The sequence below is a fragment of the Squalius cephalus genome (assembly GCF_949319135.1).
Source record: "Squalius cephalus genome assembly, chromosome: 6".
NCBI classification, from domain to species: domain Eukaryota; kingdom Metazoa; phylum Chordata; class Actinopteri; order Cypriniformes; family Leuciscidae; genus Squalius; species Squalius cephalus.
Genome location: NC_137127.1, coordinates 4,033,166 through 4,053,144, shown reverse-complemented (window position 1 = coordinate 4,053,144; position 19,979 = coordinate 4,033,166). Strand labels below are relative to the sequence as shown.

General features: G+C 36.8%; 3 protein-coding genes across 4 annotated transcripts in view; 1 reads left to right on the top strand and 2 right to left on the bottom strand.

Moving 5' to 3' along the window:
* wtip (WT1 interacting protein) overlaps positions 1 to 8,100 on the top strand; it is a 40,988-nt gene extending 32,888 nt beyond the window's left edge. The window contains exons 4-8 of the mRNA XM_079874176.1: positions 1,988 to 2,050; positions 2,332 to 2,462; positions 2,883 to 2,934; positions 3,024 to 3,092; positions 4,371 to 8,100. Of these exons, the coding sequence (XP_079730302.1) occupies positions 1,988 to 2,050; positions 2,332 to 2,462; positions 2,883 to 2,934; positions 3,024 to 3,092; positions 4,371 to 4,523 (468 nt within the window). The 3' untranslated portion in view covers positions 4,524 to 8,100. The remainder of the gene's footprint in view (positions 1 to 1,987; positions 2,051 to 2,331; positions 2,463 to 2,882; positions 2,935 to 3,023; positions 3,093 to 4,370) is intronic.
* Positions 1 to 19,979, bottom strand: part of dnaaf4 (dynein axonemal assembly factor 4) — a 503,354-nt gene that overhangs the window by 161,269 nt on the left and 322,106 nt on the right. The window lies entirely within an intron of this gene.
* Positions 18,324 to 19,979, bottom strand: part of gpib (glucose-6-phosphate isomerase b) — a 38,484-nt gene continuing 36,828 nt past the window's right edge. For both annotated transcript variants that reach the window (XM_079874609.1, XM_079874608.1), the window contains one exon: positions 18,324 to 18,847. In XM_079874609.1, coding sequence (XP_079730735.1) covers positions 18,724 to 18,847 — 124 coding nt within the window. In that variant the 3' untranslated portion in view covers positions 18,324 to 18,723. The remainder of the gene's footprint in view (positions 18,848 to 19,979) is intronic.

Sequence of the window (19,979 nt, the reverse complement as noted above, 5' to 3'; positions counted from 1 at the left end):
CCAGTTGCTGACTGTCCCTGTTCTTCATTTCTACCCACATCTGTCTGCTCCTCACTCTCATTCTCATTTAGAAGCACTACTGATTCAACCTTCTCAGGACAAGCACGAATTATATGTCCCTCCTGCCCACAGCCAAAGCACTTCATACTTTCTGACGTTGCATAGATCAAATAATCATAATTGTCCACCTTAAATTTCATGACTAAGCTTAGCTCCTCATTTTCATTTTTTAGAATCATATATGTCTGTCTTCTAAATGAAACCACATGTTTCAGCTCAGGTAACTTACACCCTAAAGCAATCTTCCTGATTTTAGACACAACTTTACCATGTCTCATCAATTCTCTTTCAATCATCTCATCTCTGATGAATGGCGGTACATTTGAAAGTGTAATCCTTTTTGCCGGCTGGACTAAAGGCATTACCGGGGTAAACGCACTGTTGACGACAATCCCTCTCACTACAACATCATTAACTTTCTCTACGCTGTTCAAAAAAATCACTACAGCACTATTCATTCTAGCTGCAGACAAAATACTAGAGTATCCAACAACTTCAGCGACTGCAATTGTGCAATCTTCAACCGAGCAACGCTCTGCAGTGATGACTTTAATGCCATGCTTCCGCGTTAAGTTATCTAAACTGTGAGACGCCGCCATATCGGCCAGCGTCTCTACTTACTCAATATTGTACTATCCAAACAAACGATTTACACAACCACAGCCGTAATAGAAGAGAAAATTAGAAAAAAACTCACTCATTCAACGCCACACACTCCTCCGCTCACACGCTCCCCACAGACACTCCGCACATGCGCACGAGAGAGAGAGAGAGAGAGAGAGAGAGAGAGAGAGAGAGAGATGGAGAGATAGAGAGAGATGATATATATATATATATATAGAGAGAGAGAGAGAGAGAGAGAGATAGATGGAGAGAGAGATGGAGAGATAGAGAAGAGATGGATATATATATATAGAGAGAGAGAGAGAGAGAGAGAGAGAGAGAGAGAGAGAGAGAGAGAGAGAGAGAGAGAGAGAGAGAGAGAGAGAGAGAGAGAGAGAGAGAGAGAGAGCCCCCTTCAGACCAGTTCAACAAATCGATGTTGCTCAGTGATTTGTGGACGTTTTTGGAATTTGGAAGTTGACATGAAAGGTGGAGCAGTGTGACATGCAATATTTTATCATATATGATTATATTATAAATGTATTTCGTTCGTTATTTATTAAATATAATATTATTTTAATATTTATTGTGTAATATTTCTTTTTAGATTTTTTATTTTTTTGTCAAATAGTTTTTTTATTCAAACATCAAATAGCCTTGAAATAATTACAGGTTCCAGGATTAGTTTTCTTATATGCACAAAAATAAATAAACTTAATAAAATCGGGAAAAAAAAAAAAAAAAAAAATTTTTACACTTAATGATTTGCATTTCATTTACATATATATATTTACATTTAATAATTTGGCAGATGCTTTAATCCGTTGTTGACATGAAGCATGAATTGTTCTGTAATTGTTGTACATGCAGGTTTTCTCATAAACATGAATTATTTGTACTTTCAAATCTATTTGGCACACAATGTTCGAAATTGAGAAACACTTAACCTGAAACCTTCATGTTGATAAGATATTTGTATTTAAAAATATAAGAATTTATTTCTACTTGCATAATATTTATATCGCATGCCTGTGCCATTTTAAAATATTACTAAATAAGTAAAATATCTCAACCAAATAAACATCTAAATGATTGTGCACTTGAAAAATGTATCTATGACTAAATAAGTAAATAATATTTAATAATTTACTAATTTACACACATTTGGAAGCATTTGGACAAATACAGTACTGTTTAAAAGTTTGAGGTAAGATAAAATATATATTTTTGTTCAGCAAGGATGCATTAAATTGATCACTGAACTGCAGTGTGTGTTGCTGATCAAATATGATGTTCATCTTATCTGTGGTGTTTTCTTCCATAGTATTCCGGCTTCCAGCAGACAGCGGAGAAGTGCTTCGTGTGTGGACACCTCATCATGGAGATGGTACGATTTCAGTTCCACCCGGTGCTTTTTCACTGTTAATATTGCTCTAATTTATCAGAGGAAGGATCGCTTGTCATTTCAATTAGTTTTACCATTTTAAATAAATGTGGAACCAAAAATGGATTATCAAAGTGGGATAATCTCTTGAAATACTCCGGCTCAGTGATGTGTGTCTATACTTGGATACAGAAATTATGTTATTGTGCCTCATTAGTGCTGCATCATCAGCCCACGGCCGTCTCACCTGTGTGTGTGTGTGTGTGTGTGTGTGTGTGTTGCAGATCCTGCAGGCTCTGGGAAAGTCGTATCATCCAGGCTGTTTCCGCTGTGTCGTGTGTAAGGAGGGTCTGGACGGCGTTCCTTTCACTGTGGATGTGGAAGACAACATCTACTGTGTGAAAGACTACCACACGTGAGTCATGTCCTCATTTCATAGCCAAGGTGTTTTTCTATAATAATGAATATTCATAACATCTAGCATTATTATAGAGAGCAAAAGTCGGGTTCCCGGAAGTAAAAACTCCATTCATGTTCTCCACAGAAAAATTGATTTTTATATTTCTATATTTCTGAACGGTTTCTTCTCGAATTTTTATGTGCTGAAAAGCTTCAAATGTGCAATATCCCGTAAATGTCCGTCTTGTTTGACCTTGTTCGTTCGTCTGCTAGAAACGTTTTTTCTTAGCGGAAGATCATGTCTAATGCTTTACGTATATTCCATGTCATAATCGAGATAATGTACATCCAGCCACAAAATAAGGTGTCCTGATCATCCCGTCGGGATTTATCTTGCGATTACATAATGTGGTTTTATGTGTCTTCATCTCCACAGGGTTTTTGCTCCTAAATGTGCCTCGTGTAACCAGCCGATCCTCCCAGCACAGGTACAAGAGTTTGAGCACAGTAATACTGCCTGAGGGTTGAGGTCACGCTTCAGGACAGAGGTTAACTAGCTGTGTGTGTGTGTTTGCAGGGTTCAGAGGAGACCGTACGGGTGGTGTCCATGGATAAAGATTACCATGTGGAATGCTATCACTGTGAGGTAATTCAGACCCGTTCATAAGTCAGTGGTTATTGCTGTGGATCAATCCCTGGTTTAACCTCCTGCTATATCGCTGGTTTACTGTGATTCGCTCAGAGGAAGGCGCGTCTGGTAAATGGCACCTAACAAGGGGTCATGTTTACACTCCTGGACAAAGCTCTGGAGTTATGTAAGATGTGTTTTGTGTGTATTAGGCCTCGGCTCGGGTATAAATGTGCATTAATATTGTGAATCATTGACTGATGACATTCAGCTAAACTCGGAGTCTGTGAGGTAAAGTGTTCACTTAAACACGTCTCAAACATCTGGTAGTTTATGAAAGCTAAGGTTTTTCTGCTAAAGAAAGCGATTTTTGTACTCCAGTATTATCTTAATATTTTATTAACATAATTTTAGTAATATTTTGAATGATATTCAAGTAATTTTTTACATTTAGCAACCAAAAAAAAAAGTCAATGAGCAGATGATTATTATATACATTAATATAATATATTTTTTAATTATTAAAATTAATATTATGAAAAATTAATATAATATAGGTCCTATATTTAATATAAAAAATAATATATATATATATATATATATATATATATATACATATACTGTGTATATATATATATATATATATATATATATATATATAGTGTAGTTATCAGAAATATATATTTTTATTCAAAATTAATATAATTATTTGTTATGATTTTGTAAAATTAATATTAAATATACATATAACAATATAAATGTAATATTACTTTTATTAATAATTATAAAAAATAAAAATTACATATACTGTATGTGAGAGAAAGAGAGAGAGAGTGTGTGTGTGTGTGTGTGTGTGTGTGTGTGTGTGTGTGTGTGTGTGTGTGTGTGTGCTTATATTCAATTGATTACTTTTACATCACTTATCTTTCCCTTATCATGAAAATATGTCTTCCAATTCACAATTTAAACAAAATTGTCATGTGACAGGGTTGAGATTAGGGTGATAGGTTGAAGGCCTTGTCAGAACATTGAATCCATATTTGTTTTTCATGGTAATTTATTTACAATCCAAACCGCAGTTCTGGATTTCTTCCTCTTGCTGTGGATTTCCCCGATTGGCTCGCAGGAATTTCCATGTAAAAAGGAAGCGTTGTTCATTAAATGATTTACAGTGTTGGTCCTGCCACGAGAGTGTTGATGATGATGATTCACTGTATTCTGATGCATGAAAAGGCCTTTTATCGGGCCTGACTTCCTTTCTATCAAACATGCTGAGAAATAACACGTGTGTTGCAGGATTGTGGTCTTCAGTTGAACGATGAAGAGGGGCATCGCTGTTACCCGCTGGAGGGGCACTTGCTGTGCCACCGATGCCATCTGCACCGGCTAAAGACCCCTGTACCAACACACCCGCCCCCGAGCTACCCGCTACACGTCACTGAACTGTGAACACACGGACTCGTGCTGAAGAAGAGAACGGTGTGACGACAAGCCCGAACAATAAACAGGGGAATCAATCTACGTATTTCCACTTGTTTGGGGTTTATATGACCAACCAGGGAGGCTTTTATTATTACTCTCATCCCTCATCACCTTCTTCCTCTCACGTTCCGGTCTGGTTCGCTGTATCGAGGGGTTTTCGCTCCGGTCGCGACCCAGAATGCACTGCGGCAGGGGAACGTGTCCTCTGAACGCCAGACAACAGCACTGAACACACACAGACTGAGATTACGACTTCTTGTGCCTTCATCGAATATCCCGTCACCTCGCTCACTGCCTTCGACATGCACCATTTCTGTATGTGTGTGTGTGTGTGTTGTGCCAAGCTGCCCGGGTCTTTAAAGGGACAGTTCTCTAAAAATGTAAATTGCGTTGATCATTTATTCACCCTCATGTTGCTTCAAACCGGTATGACTTTTACTTATTAAAAATGCCTTTTTAAGCCAAGACACTACTGGCAGAACCATTGTTTTTCATGCACTGGTTCATTTTGAGGCTCATTTGTGTCCATAACATGTTGTTATTCAAACTGGTTGAACGAAAACATGCAAGACACACAAGTATCAAACGCGAAACGCAAGTAACTTTGTGGGCGGATCTCGGGCACTGTTGCTATTATACCGGCGGGATAAATGACTCTTGCGCCCGACGCAAATCTAAAATGGGTTGGTCTGAAGTCGCTTCATTACTCATAGGTGTGGTTTGGGCGTAACGTGAAATAAACCAATCAGAGCGTCATCTCACATTCCCTTTAAGAGCAGGCGCGCTTGTTCCATGGCGGATTGCTATTATAACGGCGGATTTGCCAGGAGCGGTTCACAGCCGAGGAGACCGACGTTCTCGTCAGGGCCGTAAAACACAGAGAAGGCGTATAATAAGAACAGGCGTATAATAATTTTGGTAAATGTGTAAGCTAGATTTATGCCTATTTTTTCACATCTTCATGGACACCACAATGATTTCCCTCGTGTGGTAATATTTTTCCTTGTAATAATGTATGCTTTGCAAAAATGAAAACTGCTGCGTCTGTGTAGATGAGAGAAGCAAAGTGTATACTGACTTTAGACTCTGTTTCTCCTGGTCAGTGGCGGAATTGTTTTCTGAAACTGCAAAATAGCACCAGTCTGTGGAGGGAAAAATCCGCTGTGCGTCGGGTCAAAATAGGAATGATACATGCGTCGGTGTACAAAGTCAATTGCGCTGGGTGCAAGATAGGGCCCACAGTGTTTATGTTATTACACTTTCTCAATTTGTGTCTGTAGATTTCAGTTACAACGCATAATATTTAAAGGCTGTTTTCTCAAATTGAGACAATGACTAAATAACAACGAGAAATTTCTATTCTGGAAATGTATGCAAATGAGTGCATATTTAATTAGATAATGCCTTATTTGCATATTCAGAAAACGTATAATTCAGAACTATTGTCTCAGTTTACTGTGATTAATCAACTGGGGAATATTATAGTGATATCTGTTAGCTAATATTTTACCCTGAGGTGTCTTGTACAGCTTTGGAATGATATGAGTGTGAGTGAATAATAGTGAACTGTCCCTTTAAGCATCATTTAAATGCCTGAACTAGTGGCGGCAGTGGGCCGAACACTGATGCATTGCTGGCGTCTTCTTCTTGAGAAACCTGCTGCATATAGCAGGACTAACTAATGTATATTTTGCAGAAGTCTGACTTTGAGTCTCTCTGGCCGGAGTCAGAGAGGCGTTACGACCTGACACCAGCACAACGGGGTCGGATCTGTGAACACTGGTTTGTCTCCGGATGAGGTGCCTTTCTGCCTTACATATTCCTTACCGTGGAGGAGACGCACTGTAACGCGTCTCAGGAGACTCTGAAGGGACTCTGATGTGCGCCGGGGTCAAAGGTCAAGCCTGGATGTGCTGGACTCAACCAGGCCTGCCAGAGATTACCTGCATTTGTCCTGCAGTCAGTGTGTGTGTGTGTGTGTGTGATGCGCTGTCCAAACCAGCCGCGATGCAATCAAACTACGAGCAACAGAATGTTTTGCACATGTCAGAGTAATAAAGTCATGAACACGTAGAAGTCTGGGAATGATGTAATGATCAAAACAAAATGAAAGCTCTCTTATTTTTTTATTAGATTCGCATGAATGAAATTCGATGCCGCTGGAAGCTTATTGCATTGCATCTGGTTAGGACGTGTTGTGAGTGTGTTCGTCTGTGTGTGTAGTTGTGTATATGTTCATGTACACTAGTGGCTGGGCCGCTGCGTGTGTGTGTGTGTGTGTGTGTGTGTGTTCCATATACAGTGACCCTGATAAGTATTTACACACTTAAAAACATCTGAATGTCATTGCATTACACTCTTCGGAAAACAAAGTTCTATATAGAACTTCTTAAAGAACCCTTTATGCCAAAAAGGTTTGAAATGTCTTAAATGATCGCGTAATACTTGCGTACACATTTTTTGCAGTGCCATGTTTACGTGCCGTTTAACTCATGAAATAAATGAAAACAAAAATCCATAAATGATGGAACCTCTAAAAGGTTCTGTGTACTCTATGAAGTGCCTGATGGAATCCCTCGGGTTCCGTATAGAACCGTTTCTTCTAAGAGTGTAAAGCAAAACATCAATGCAAGTGTCAGTTATTATGAAGACACTTCGGACACAAAATGGCGTTTGTCAGGTTTGAAATGCTAAAACAACAGATCTGACTTCATGCATGCACTAAAATCACCAGCTGATCCTGACAGATCTCGAGGTGTTCGATTCCATCTAATGCATCCGTGTTCAGAGCGTTTGAAGCGTGTAATGCTCGTCTGTACACACTCTTGTCTGTCTGTGATACTACTGATCTGATACAGAGCGTTGCTTCTTCTCTGACTGTAAAAGCTTGTGATGTACTCATGTGAAGATGTGTGTCACATCTCGTCATCCCGACCTGCTTTTAGTGGTCTAAGAGGTTTCCCGCAGATTTAGCTCAAGCAATATTCTGGATTAATGCCGTCGACTCCCAGAGAAAATCATTATTTACACCAGCTGATGTATTTTCTATGGTAATCGCCAGCATGAATATTCAGTGTAATGACAGAACATTCCTTTAAACAGTTCAGTAACCTTATTTTTCCGCTTTCAGATCATTCCCACCAGTGTGTTGTGTTTTTTTTTCCTAAAGTGCGTAATATTTTTCTCCACGTTGTCTTAATCCACTTTTAAAACGTACTACTATTGTATAGCACAACGTTAGAGTCCCTGTAAATAAACAGTGTAGAACGTGTTTCCCGCATTTATCGGAGATCCCACGAACGGTAGCTTTCCTTCAGTTAGTTCTTAAGAAATGCACATCTTACGTTCTGTTGCATCACTTTTTTTATCGTACAATGTTTTGACTTCCTAGATATTTCATAAATAAAGAAAAGGCAAAGTAGATTTATTTATCTAAACGTGAAAAGTTTAAAGTTATTTAATGTATGAAAAGTCGGGGCGTATCATTTAACCGTAGATTTATGTAATCTGCTTTTTCAATAAAGTGGTTTTTTTTAGTTAACTTAAACTGTGTGTGTGTGATGTTATTTGTGTGGGTTCAAAACTACATCTCGTTCACATACTCACTCTCATTTAGAGTTCTTTAATTATGTTTTTTATAACAAAATAAAATAGGGAAAAATGTTTGTCACTCCAGGCATTTCTAATAAAAACTCTTTATTTTACGGTGTCCTTGTTACATGTAGTTACTATAGTAATAACTATAAATTATGCACAATTACATGCAACTAACCTAAACCACATCTAATCCTAATCCTATAGCAAGTACATGTAGTTAATTAATATTACTTAAATGTACAATTACACTGTAACACCTTAAAATAAAGTGTCAATTATTTTCTATTCTTATGTATTTTTGTCATTTGATTTTGGCATATATATATATATATTAGTACCAGTCAAAGTTTGGAAACATTACTAATTTGAATGTTTTTGAAAGAAGTCTTATATTACAGAAAAAAACAACTAATATTGTGAAAATAATATAAAATAATAGTTTACTATTTTAATATACTTTAAAATAGAATTTATTTACAATTACACAGTAACACGGACACCTTAAAATAAAGTGTAAACTTTATTTTTTATTTTTATGTATTTTTGTTATTTGATTTTGGCATATATATATATAGTACCAGTCAATGTTTGGAAACATTACTAATTGTAATGTTTTCAAAGTCTTATATTACAGAAAAAAAACTGTAATATTGTGAAAATAATTTAAAATAATGGTTTACTATTTTACTATACTTTAAAATAATGTATTTCTGTGATGGAAAGCTGAATTCTCATCATTATTACTCCAGTCTTCAGTGTCACATGATCTATGCCAGCTGTCAGTAAATCTGGCCCTTGAACATCTTGAATGTTTTATTTGTTTCTTTCAGTTGGTTCATTCAGATCAGCATCCCAAGAGCATGACATCACATCCTGTCGGCCATATTGACTGTGGAGTCTCTCACTCAAACGTGATTTTCCTAACCTTCGCGCTCCCCGTTCTCTTCTGTCTGAGGTCTTTCTGTTTCCAGCAGTTTTCCAGCACAAACCTCTTGTTGTTTTCCCGTGTTTTTCCAGTGGTATCGGAGTGTTTATTCAGCGCTGATATCAGCTCAGTAATCTCAGCACACACACACACACTCGCCGCGCCCTGATGCCAGATAATGGAGCTCTCAGTTATGTGTCATTTACATATGGACTTTTTTTAAAATCAAATTATTGGGTGACACTTTATTTTGTCCACTTTAGACAATCCACTGACTATAAGTAATTTTGCAACTACAGTCGACTAATACTCTAATATGAGAGTTACTTGACATGTAGTTGCAAAGTTCCTCAACATAAAGTGTTAGCAGTCATTGCTCTTTTAATGTGAAGCTGCCGTCCGCTTTTGTTTGATTGGTTTTGCCAGTAATCGGATCAGAGGAGTAATCGTTGCTTCACTGAGTCCACTGCAGCTGCTGGTGTTTTAATGTTGCTGAGGAGATTTTAGGATTAAACTCACAGTCCAAACATTAATTAGGTCGTAAAGAACAACTTCTTTTAATCTCTGTGCTTTAATTCTAATCTGGGTTTACACCAGATATACAGTACAGATACAATTAATAATATAAAAAAAGAAAATAATGGCGTATTAAACATTCAGACTGAAGTTGTGTGTGTTTGTCAAGTCAAGTCAAGTCAACTTTATTTATATAGCGCTTTTCACAATGCAGATTGTATCAAAGCAGCTTCACAGTATTAAATAAAATAGTACATCAGTGTTTGTTTCTAGTGTAAAACGTCCACGTTTGGTAATGCTCATCAATAGTATTGTTGATTGATTAATTAAATTAAGTATCCCCAACTGAGCAAGCCAAAGGCAACAGTGGCAAGGAACCGAAAAACTCCATCAAGTGACCTAATGGAGAAAAAAAAAACCTTGGGAGAACCTGGGCTCAGTCGGGGGCCAGTTCTCCTCTGGCGTTTATGAACTAGAGGTCGGATTTAACTGTAAGATTAAAATATTATATGAATGCCTGGCTGAAGAGATGCGTCTTTAATCTAGTTTTAAACTGGGAGAGCGAGTCTGAGCAACGAACAGTATCAGGAAGGCTATTCCAGAGTTTTGGAGCTAAATGTGAAAATGCTCTCACTCCTTTGGTTGACTCCTTTGGTTGACTCCTTTGGTTGATATCCTAGGTATGACCAAACGCCTCGAATTTAGTGACCTTAAAGAGCGCGATGGATTATAGGGCAATAAAAGATCCGTTAAATAGACTGGAGCTAAGCCGTTTAGGGCTTTATAAGTCAGTAGCAATACCTGTAATTAATACGGGACTTTATAGGTAACCAATGTAGTGATGATAAAATAGGTGTTATATGATCATATTTTCTTGATCTAGTTAGAACTCTAGCGGCTGCATTTTGGACTAACTGTAGCTTGTTTATTGAGGATGCAGGACAACCAGCTAATAAAGCATTACAGTAATCTAGTCTCGAGGTCATGAATGCATGAACTAACTTTTCTGCATCAGAAACTGATAGCATATTACGTAGCTTAGCAATGTTTCTAAGGTGGAAAAAGGCTGTTCTTGTAACATATGAAATATGATTTTCAAAAGACAGGTTGCAGTCTAGTATAACACCCAGGTCTTTTACTGTAGAGGATAAAGTAACAGGACATCCTACTATGTTAAAGTTGTATTGTGAGAGGTTTTGTGGATGGTTTTTTGAACCGATGATTAGTACCTCTGTCTTGTCTGGATTTAATAAAAGAAAATGACGCGTCATCCAATCTTTTATATCTTTAACACACTCTGTCAATTTGAATAATTTAGCGTTTTCATCCGGCCGTGATGAAATATATATTTGAGTGTCATCAGCATAACAATGGAAACTAATTCCATGTTTCCTTATAATATTTCCAAGTGGCATCATATATATTGAGAATAACAGAGGGCCTAACACAGATCCCTGCGGCACTCCATAGTTTACTGGAGTTATGATCGATTTTTCTCCATTTAAATAAACAAAATGGTAGCGGTCAGATAAATACGATCTAAACCAGCTTAATGCTTGTCCTTGAACACCAGTATAATTTTGTAGTCGATCTAAGAGTATTGTGTGATCTATAGTATCGAACGCAGCACTAAGATCAAGTAAAACTAGTATTGAGATAGAGATAGTTAGTGTGTGCGTGAATGTGTATATGTGTTTGTGTGTGTGGGTTTACACACATACAGATTTAGTCTGAATGTGTTTCCTTATATTACATCATTATACAGAAATATATAAATGTATAGGTAAAATTTTTAAAGAATTATATAATTCTTTATACATTTTATATATACGCAAAAAAAATCGAAATGATATGTTCTTGTTTATGAATTTATATTAAATTAAATATTAATATACCATCTAAATGTATAATGAAAAATTCTAAACAATTAAATGTGTGTATATAAGTCCATGGATTTCCGTCATTATAGTTCAGTTTACGGCATGAGGCCGTGAAGTCTATAATTATGTTTATGGTAGACACTAAAACTGCTGACAAAACGTGATATTTCCTCCTGAATATCCTGCTTGGATTATGTGACAGTGTTGAACAGAAGAGGTGTTGAGTTCATTAGCAGCTCATGACAAACAGAAGATGTGTTTTTCACTTTAATGAGACTCTTACTGTGTCTTTCTTTATTTCTCTGCTTCACTTCCACGGCTCATCTCTTACAGACGAACTGTGCCTAATTGCATATAATGTGCACTTGTACTGTACTTCAAATCTTAAAAGTATTTGTAATAATTTTATCTGTAGGATTATTTGATATTATATTTAATATATATTGTAAATGTACTAAATTGCAATTCATGTGATTTAAAATACATGACATACAAGTTTAATTAGAAATGACATTGAAGTATATTTTAGTTTACCATACACACTTCTCAGTTCATTCCAGAGACTGTAAACAATGCGGCACACTTTAATTTCAGACAATAGACGTAATTATGAAATAACATATAAAGATGTAGTAAAAAGTCCAACTTCAGTGGGTCAAAAAAGTTCAACTAACTGCATTTAATATAAATTTAAACTAATGCATTTTCATTCAGTTGCAAATAACATGCAATTAAGTGTGGAAACATTGCATTTAGTTCGCATAAAGATAGTCTTTTGAAGTGTGTTATTTCTGTAATTTGTATTCTTTTTCACAAGGTCATATCAAACCTTTAAAGTCCCCCTGTGGTCAATAATTTTATCCCTTAAAACTCATCTTTGATCACCAAAATTACATATTTAAGCATTCTTCATGCCTTAAAATAGCTTGAATGTAACTCGACACCCTTGCCTCATTTAGTATGCGATGTTCTATGAATATGCAAATGAGCCCCGCCTCCACTCACTCACTCAGCTCAGAGATCCACTGGTTGACGATCACACGTTGATCTGATTGGTTACAAGGTAGTTTGTGACGTCAGAAACACCAGCGATTTCAAAGTGTGTGTTTGAGACTGTCTTTGGTTCACTGCAGTTTTAAGGAGAAAATACTCAGCAATGCTGTCGACTTATGAATTTGCACATGGTTTGTCTTAAAGAATATTAAAAACACCTCATAGACACATAAACAACATTAAAAGCTGGATTTTCACCACAGGGGGACTTTAAGTGCACTTCTGTCACGATTTGGTTTTGTTTCATGCTCCTGTTTCATGTCTGTCATGTGATCCCCTGTTCAGTCATGTGATCCTGCCATGTGTTCTGTGTTGTCATGTTGTCATTGGTTCATTGTTCACAGGTGTCCCTTGTCTAGTCATTAGTCTTCGTCTTGTCTAGTCAATCGTCCCCTGAAGGACTGTTGCTTGGTGGATTTTAATGGTGTTGTGCTCAAGGACATCTTTAGAGTGGGTCTCAAGGAACCGATCCGGTCTTGTTTGCCAGGGGCGAATATTCACTTTCCCCTGGCCCAATACACAGACTATGCCCTTTTGTTGAGCGGCTCAACTTTTACTGTGGGTTTTGCGGATGAGGAGCCCTGCAACCCCACAGTACCTGCCAAGCCTGAGCTTCTTCACGTCATGTCAGCCGAGCTTGTGTCTTCGGACAAGATGGCCACCACGCCTGAGTCAGCTCTGGAAGATACAGTCGCCACGGCTATTTTGAGTGTGTGGGCAACACACACATCGGCTCCAGACTGTGAGCCCTCGGCCAAGATGGCCACCGCCGTTCCAGGGTCTCGTCCCAAGAATATTTGGTTTTGTTTCATATTCCTGTTTCATGTCTGTCATGTGATCCCCTGTTCTAGTCATGTGATCCTGCCATGTGTTGTGTTGTCATTGGTTCATTGTTCACAGGTGTCCCTTGTCTAGTCATTAGTGTTGTGTATTGAAGCCCTCATATTTGCCATGTGTCTTTGTCAAGTATTGTGGGTAAGGTCCTGTCATGTTCATGTTTTGTTCATGCCTTTTGTCTGATCACAGTCTGTAATAAACTGCACTTGGGTTCTCTACAGACTTGCCTCCAGTGGACTGTTACAACTTCTGTTGTTTTGGAGTACATATGCTATTTAACGTTCAAGGAGATGCAAAACTGTGATGATTGTTCTGTATATATGGGAAGAGCATATGTTGAGTTTTGATATTACTGGGCTGGTTTTGTTACACAGACCTGGCAACCCTGCCCTCAGGTCTCTGTGATATTCTGGTCTCTGATGAAAATCGTGCTGATTCAGAGGTTCGTCTGACTCCAGATCAGTGCTGAAACTGTAGCAGATTTTCCATGTCAAACCGGGTTTCTTTGTCAATGACAGTGTCGGGGCTCCAGGCCAAAGGACCACCCAAAAATCTCTGGACAGTGAGGATTGGCTTCACATAACTGCCGGATCCGTGGGAACGTACGTGTGTGTGTGTAAATCCAGCCGTGACGCTGGGAATCAGAGCTCCACTCGGCATCTCTGCCATTAGATTGACGTGTAATTTAATCACGGGACTTTTTGCTGCTCTTGTTTTCCTAGATTGAAGAATCACAGCTGATCGCATGATGAGATCAGTTCACTTCAGTAGCAAAGTTTTCCATGAGTCTCAGGCCGTCCGTGACTTCTGGGATGGAGTTTGAACAGAGAATGAATGAAAGTCCATGAGGACGGGTGAAATCTGGTGCCATTGACCTCAAATAAATACAGGGATGATGTTAAAGGCTGTGCTCGGTCTGCTCTAATGTACATGCATGCAAAAATAGCATGTGAAAAGTTATGCTGTATGACCTGAACAACATTGTGCATGTTTAAATCAGCAAACAGCGTCCAGTTATTGTTTCATAATTAAATACTATTTCGCGTCTGATCGAATACAGAGTCAGCAAAGAGGATTTCAAATCAGTTTATGAGAAAATAAAGCAGTGATGCATTTATTGTGTAAATTACGACAAGATCTTCCATTACACTGAATTTAATCTAAATCCGCCTGTGAGCTCTTTAATTCATATTATAGCCTATCCAAATTCATACTGATATCAGTTGTTTGATTGATTCTTATATTTCTCCCAAACTGATGAAAAGTCTTTGTTTACAGGGTTAAATGGTTGAGCTCGACTAATGCAGTGAAAAATATTCAAACAAAAATATGTGGAAATAAAAATGAAGGAAATAAAATGATTTCCTGAAAAAAAGAATCCAAATTATTTCACTTTCTGTGTGTCACAATTTTATAGAAAAGTTTCAGAGAGACATAATGCAGTAACTGTGACACAGTTAAATATTATGTTTTGGTGATTAATAATAGTAATATTAATAATAAATGTAGCTGAAAGCAGCCATTAAGAGGCCAAGCACAAACACACGATAAATCATTAAGATCATTTCAGGAAAAATCATAAATACAATCACTAGTGATGTGATTTAATGCTTTATCACTTTTGACCAATAGGTGGCGCTGTTATGAAATTGACGTGGTGTGGTTAGTGTGAGGCGACAATGACACATGCAAAGTTTGGTGTCAATCAGCCAAAGCATTGGCATCATGCCACAACTTTGTTGGTGCGTAATATGAAAAGTTTCGTCTATCGACACAAAATCCATAACTTTTTGCCTGCATGATCTTAAGATGATATGATTCGTTTTTGGTAAAAATCGGACAAACTGTCTAGGATTTGTTCGAAAAAGTCAGTTTTGAAAGAAAATCAACATGGCGGATGGGAAGTTTGGCCATTGGTATGTATGTTTTCGGCATGACCCAAGGAATCTATGAAGACCAGTTTCATTACAATAGGCAAAGCTAATCAAAAGCTGTTAGCATTTTTGGCCATGGTGTCGAAGACACATATCATGTTTCATAAGGACACGCCAATGCATTTTACAACAAAATTCAAAATGTCTGACGCCCAAAATGGTTGAAATGGGAAAATTGGGTATAGTTCGACTCGACATGCTGCACCGAATCTAAAGAGGCAAGTTTTGTGATTTTTGGACAAACTGATAAGAATGATCTGAAGATGATCTGGTTAATTTTTTTTGTGGAAACCAGAGTAATGTCCTAGGAGGAGTTCGAAAAAGTAAGTTTTTCGGAAAATTCAAAATGGGCGAAAAAATCTCATGACGGAAAATGATGTCATAGGGTGAAATCAAATCATCGTGAGCCAAGAAATCAGGGGGGAAATAATTGTATTTCTAACCATTATGGTTCAAAAGTTCTGAACAAACGTGAGTGCAACTTTGGACAGTTGGTGGCGCTAGAGGGATTGAGTTAGTAACTCCAAATTTGCTGTAGTGACATTTTATATTGTCCTCTATCTGTGTGCCAAATTTCATAACTTTTTTTTATTATTATCAAGATGATTTTATTCTTTCATGTTGGATCCAGTCGTGAAGGCTGAGGTGAGACTGACCAAATGTTTTGGCATTATACATTAATGTTCAGTGCTTGTTCAATAGTAATAATAGTACAGTATTTTTTACACAAGCAAATAATTTCATACGTTCACTAGAAATAAAGCACATCAGACATGAGTTATTGAGCATAAATGATGAAGAAACGCGTTTCCTTCAGAGTGACTGACGTGTCTGTTATCTCACATCATCGATCGATTGAACAGGAGACTCAAGCCTTTATTGCTTTAATTAAATGGACACCAGCTCCATTTATGGAAAATGCCAGATAGTTTTTAGCCTTGTTGCCACGGTAACTGCATTGCCTTTCAAATTGCTGTGAGGATCTTGATATGTTAATTCATTTTGCATTCTGCCAGTTTTATCTCAGCTCAGATGAAATTTCAGAAATCATTCTCCTCCTGATTATTATTTTTTCTTCTTCCAGGAAAAAGCCGGAAATAACCAGGCGTGTGATGTTTGAAGTGAAAGTCATGTTGCCAGGCAACAAGCACATTTTCCCCTGATCTGATCTCTCTCTGAGATTTCTCTGTGATCTGTCAATCATTTCATCAGATGCAGGAATTATTTACAGCTCCAAAACCCGTGCGATTAATCATTTCTGTATGGTAATATAGGGTCATTTACTGTTGTTCATTCACATGATGTTTTCCAGATGTGAGTTTTGGTTCTGACTCTGTGTGATTTGGGATTTGAGTGGAACAGAACACAACTGACCTTTGACCTCATGATCCAAAAGAGGGAAACACTGGGAACTGGGAAACTGATGAACTGTTAAATGCAAATGCACTCACAGCGCCACCTGCTGCTGGTGAACAACTCGTCCTTCTCATCTGTTATATATATATATATGTGTGTGTGTATATATATATATAATATTCCATATATAATTTTAGCATGTGCAGGATGATGATGCATCAGCCAATGTGTTACTATAGGAAATAAATAGAAACATTTGCTAATCTAGTTGTTATCGAACAAAATGCTAAACTTTAACAGAATGTACAAATGACCTTTGATATAATTCTTATTAATATTTAGTGAATTTATTAGTCTTATTAGTGAATTTTGACAATTTAGTTGATAATAATTGAAGAATAACCGATGACAGACCAAGCAGAATCCCAGTAAGAGAGATTCATCTGAAAGGTAAAATGATTCTGTGACATATGCATATGAATAATTGCCTGTATTTTAATTGAAGATATGTCATACTTGCAACACTAAGAACGCATATTGAATGATTTCATTAAACTAACCTAGAGGTTTTAATGAAAGCGAAGATGTCTGAAATGTACATCTAATTCATGGAAATACTGAATAATAACCCCATTAATTACAATAATTATTACATTACACAAATAATAACATTAGTCACTCTGGGCCTTCAGTGCTAATTGTGCTGGCCCATCTTACCCCAAGGGTCTAATTTTATCTTTTTACGTAAAAATAAAAACTATAGCTAAACATGAATGTGTCCACAAATCCCTCATTAACAAACAGACTAAAAAAAAAACTTTGATATTCAACATAATATAGTGTCATAGTTCACTATTTTCCAGAGACACAAAATTATATCAATAATTCTCAAAACTGTTTCGGCTGACTAAATCTCACAAATGTTGATATTCAGATGAAAAATAGCAAAGCCATTCATCAAAAGTACTGAGATTAGATTTTGTGTTAATTACGGTCAGGAGAAAAAATTAAGTTGATGGGTCATCTTACCCCGACTTACCCTATATTGTAGGCGAAAATAAGTATGTCCAAATTCACAGAACTCATAAAAGAGTTGGTAAAAAGTACAAGGATGACCTACTACTAAATGAAATGTGCATTCGATGGACACTTTACGATCCCATGAGGCCACGGGAGAGGATTTGTGAATGGCAGTGAAGCGACGCAACTGACGCTGGAAGTGTCACATGATAAAACGTGATTTTCTTCCCTGGTAAAATAAAGGTAAATAAATAAAATAAATAAATAAAAATAATGACATCATGGAGAATGTAGTACGTCCAGATTACACTCATACTAGATGAAACACTTTTTTAATGGTCGTGGAGTAATTATTCAAAACAAGTTCGTACTCAAGACTGCGATTTCGGACGCAGCCTTGGAAATGTGAAGTTGAGCACATTGCATTGTGGGATACATTACAGTATCCATTGCAGTGTGCATTTACATCCCAGACACGAGGAATCCACATGTACAGGGTCTGGGCCGACACTATGTTGCTGTCTGGGATTTATGGATTTGGCAAATTCTTATATCCAAAGTGACTTAGATTGCAATGTATACATTTGATCAGTTCATGCGTAGTGTTCACACCAATTACTGCTCAAATAATGATATTTTTATGACAATATTCTATCTGAACAGAAGTTCAGTGCAAAGTGATTTATTTTGGGGGGAAAAACACTCCCACTTGTGATGAAAACAGAAACTTTCATGAAGTACAAACTGTAAAACACGTGGTGCTTCAGATGAGGGATATTTCACAGAGTTTGGTGTAACAAAGTTGGTAACTTTTTTTACTTATGCATAATCATAAATTAACACAATACTGCATATTTATGGTAACACAATAATGCGTTAACTGTCTGTTAAAAATAAACTACATTATAGTTTCAAAAGATTTTAAAATCTAATTAGAAAATTTTGGTGCAACCCTCATTATTTGTGCCGTGTGCTTTCAGAAGGTTGGTGTGGTTTTGGGGTGCAGCAGGGGATTCTGGGAAAAGGTGAACCTTCTCTTCCTGGTTCATTCAAGCAAAGTTCTTCTTGAGGAAGTTGATGAGGCCGTTGGTGGATGAATCGTGGGAACTGACCTCGGCAGAATCCTGAAGCTCGGGTTCGATCTTCTTCGCCAGCTGTTTCCCGAGCTCCACGCTGAGAATAGAGAGAAGACAGACGTGAATATATATATCGAAATGAGTCTGGAACTAAAACTAAAACCGTAAGAGAACATTTTTGTTACTTGAAACAGTTCAGTTTAGTTGTTTTAATTTTGTTTTCATGGACATTTAGTTTATTTTTCATTATTCCCTGTGTTTACGTATGTTTTCATGGGTTGCCATGGTTACTCATTGTTTCATTGATTTCTCACACCTGTTCCTTGTTTAGATCATTAGTTCTCTTTAGCCCTCAGTTTAGTTGGTCTTTGTCTGGTGTTGAATGTTGCGTCGTTTCTCGTGTTTTTTTATTCTCTTTTGGTTTTGTAAAATAAAGCTACATCTCGTCTTCTTACTCATCCTGACCGTGACATTATTTTCATTTAGTTTATCATTTTCATTTAGTTTAACTTGATGTACTAAACAATAGTGATGTGAGAAACAAAGCTTTTCAATACTCTGAATCAATTGAATCAATTCCTTCAAAATGATTCACTGATTCAAAGTGCTGGAAACGCCACACGCTGGTGACCCCTGCTGGCCAAAACAGTGTAAATGCAACGAAAACTCAGCATAAAAACAGTTTACAAACCATTTGCAAATGTTTTCTTCAAAGGTTAGTCTATCAAATGTAATCTACAAATCATCAAGCACCATTAAATATGAAGTGTCTGTATAAAATGTGATCTTTTATACATTTTTTGGGATTGTTTTGTGTTTTATGGAGGACGTGGCTTGTCAGGTCAACTATACTCGTATTTTTTATTATACAAATGTGTCATTACAATTGTCTATAACTTTATAAAACAACCCAAGATCAGGTAAAAAAACATTCAAATGAAAACAGAAATTACAAAAAATTACAAATATAAAAAAAAAAACTATAATAGTATTTCAATTATACTAAATTAAAACTGGTCTTATATATAAATTATTTAACAAATTAAACTTGAGCTCAGGATCAAAAATATAATTATTTTGACGGGTTCATTCTGTTTCATTAACATTCCCAAGATCATCTTATTTATTCTTCCTAAACAGTTTATTTTCTTTTTTATTTGATACATTCAAGTTATCAAGTTATTACAGTCATCTAAAACTAAAACCATAAGAAAACATTTTCCTTAATT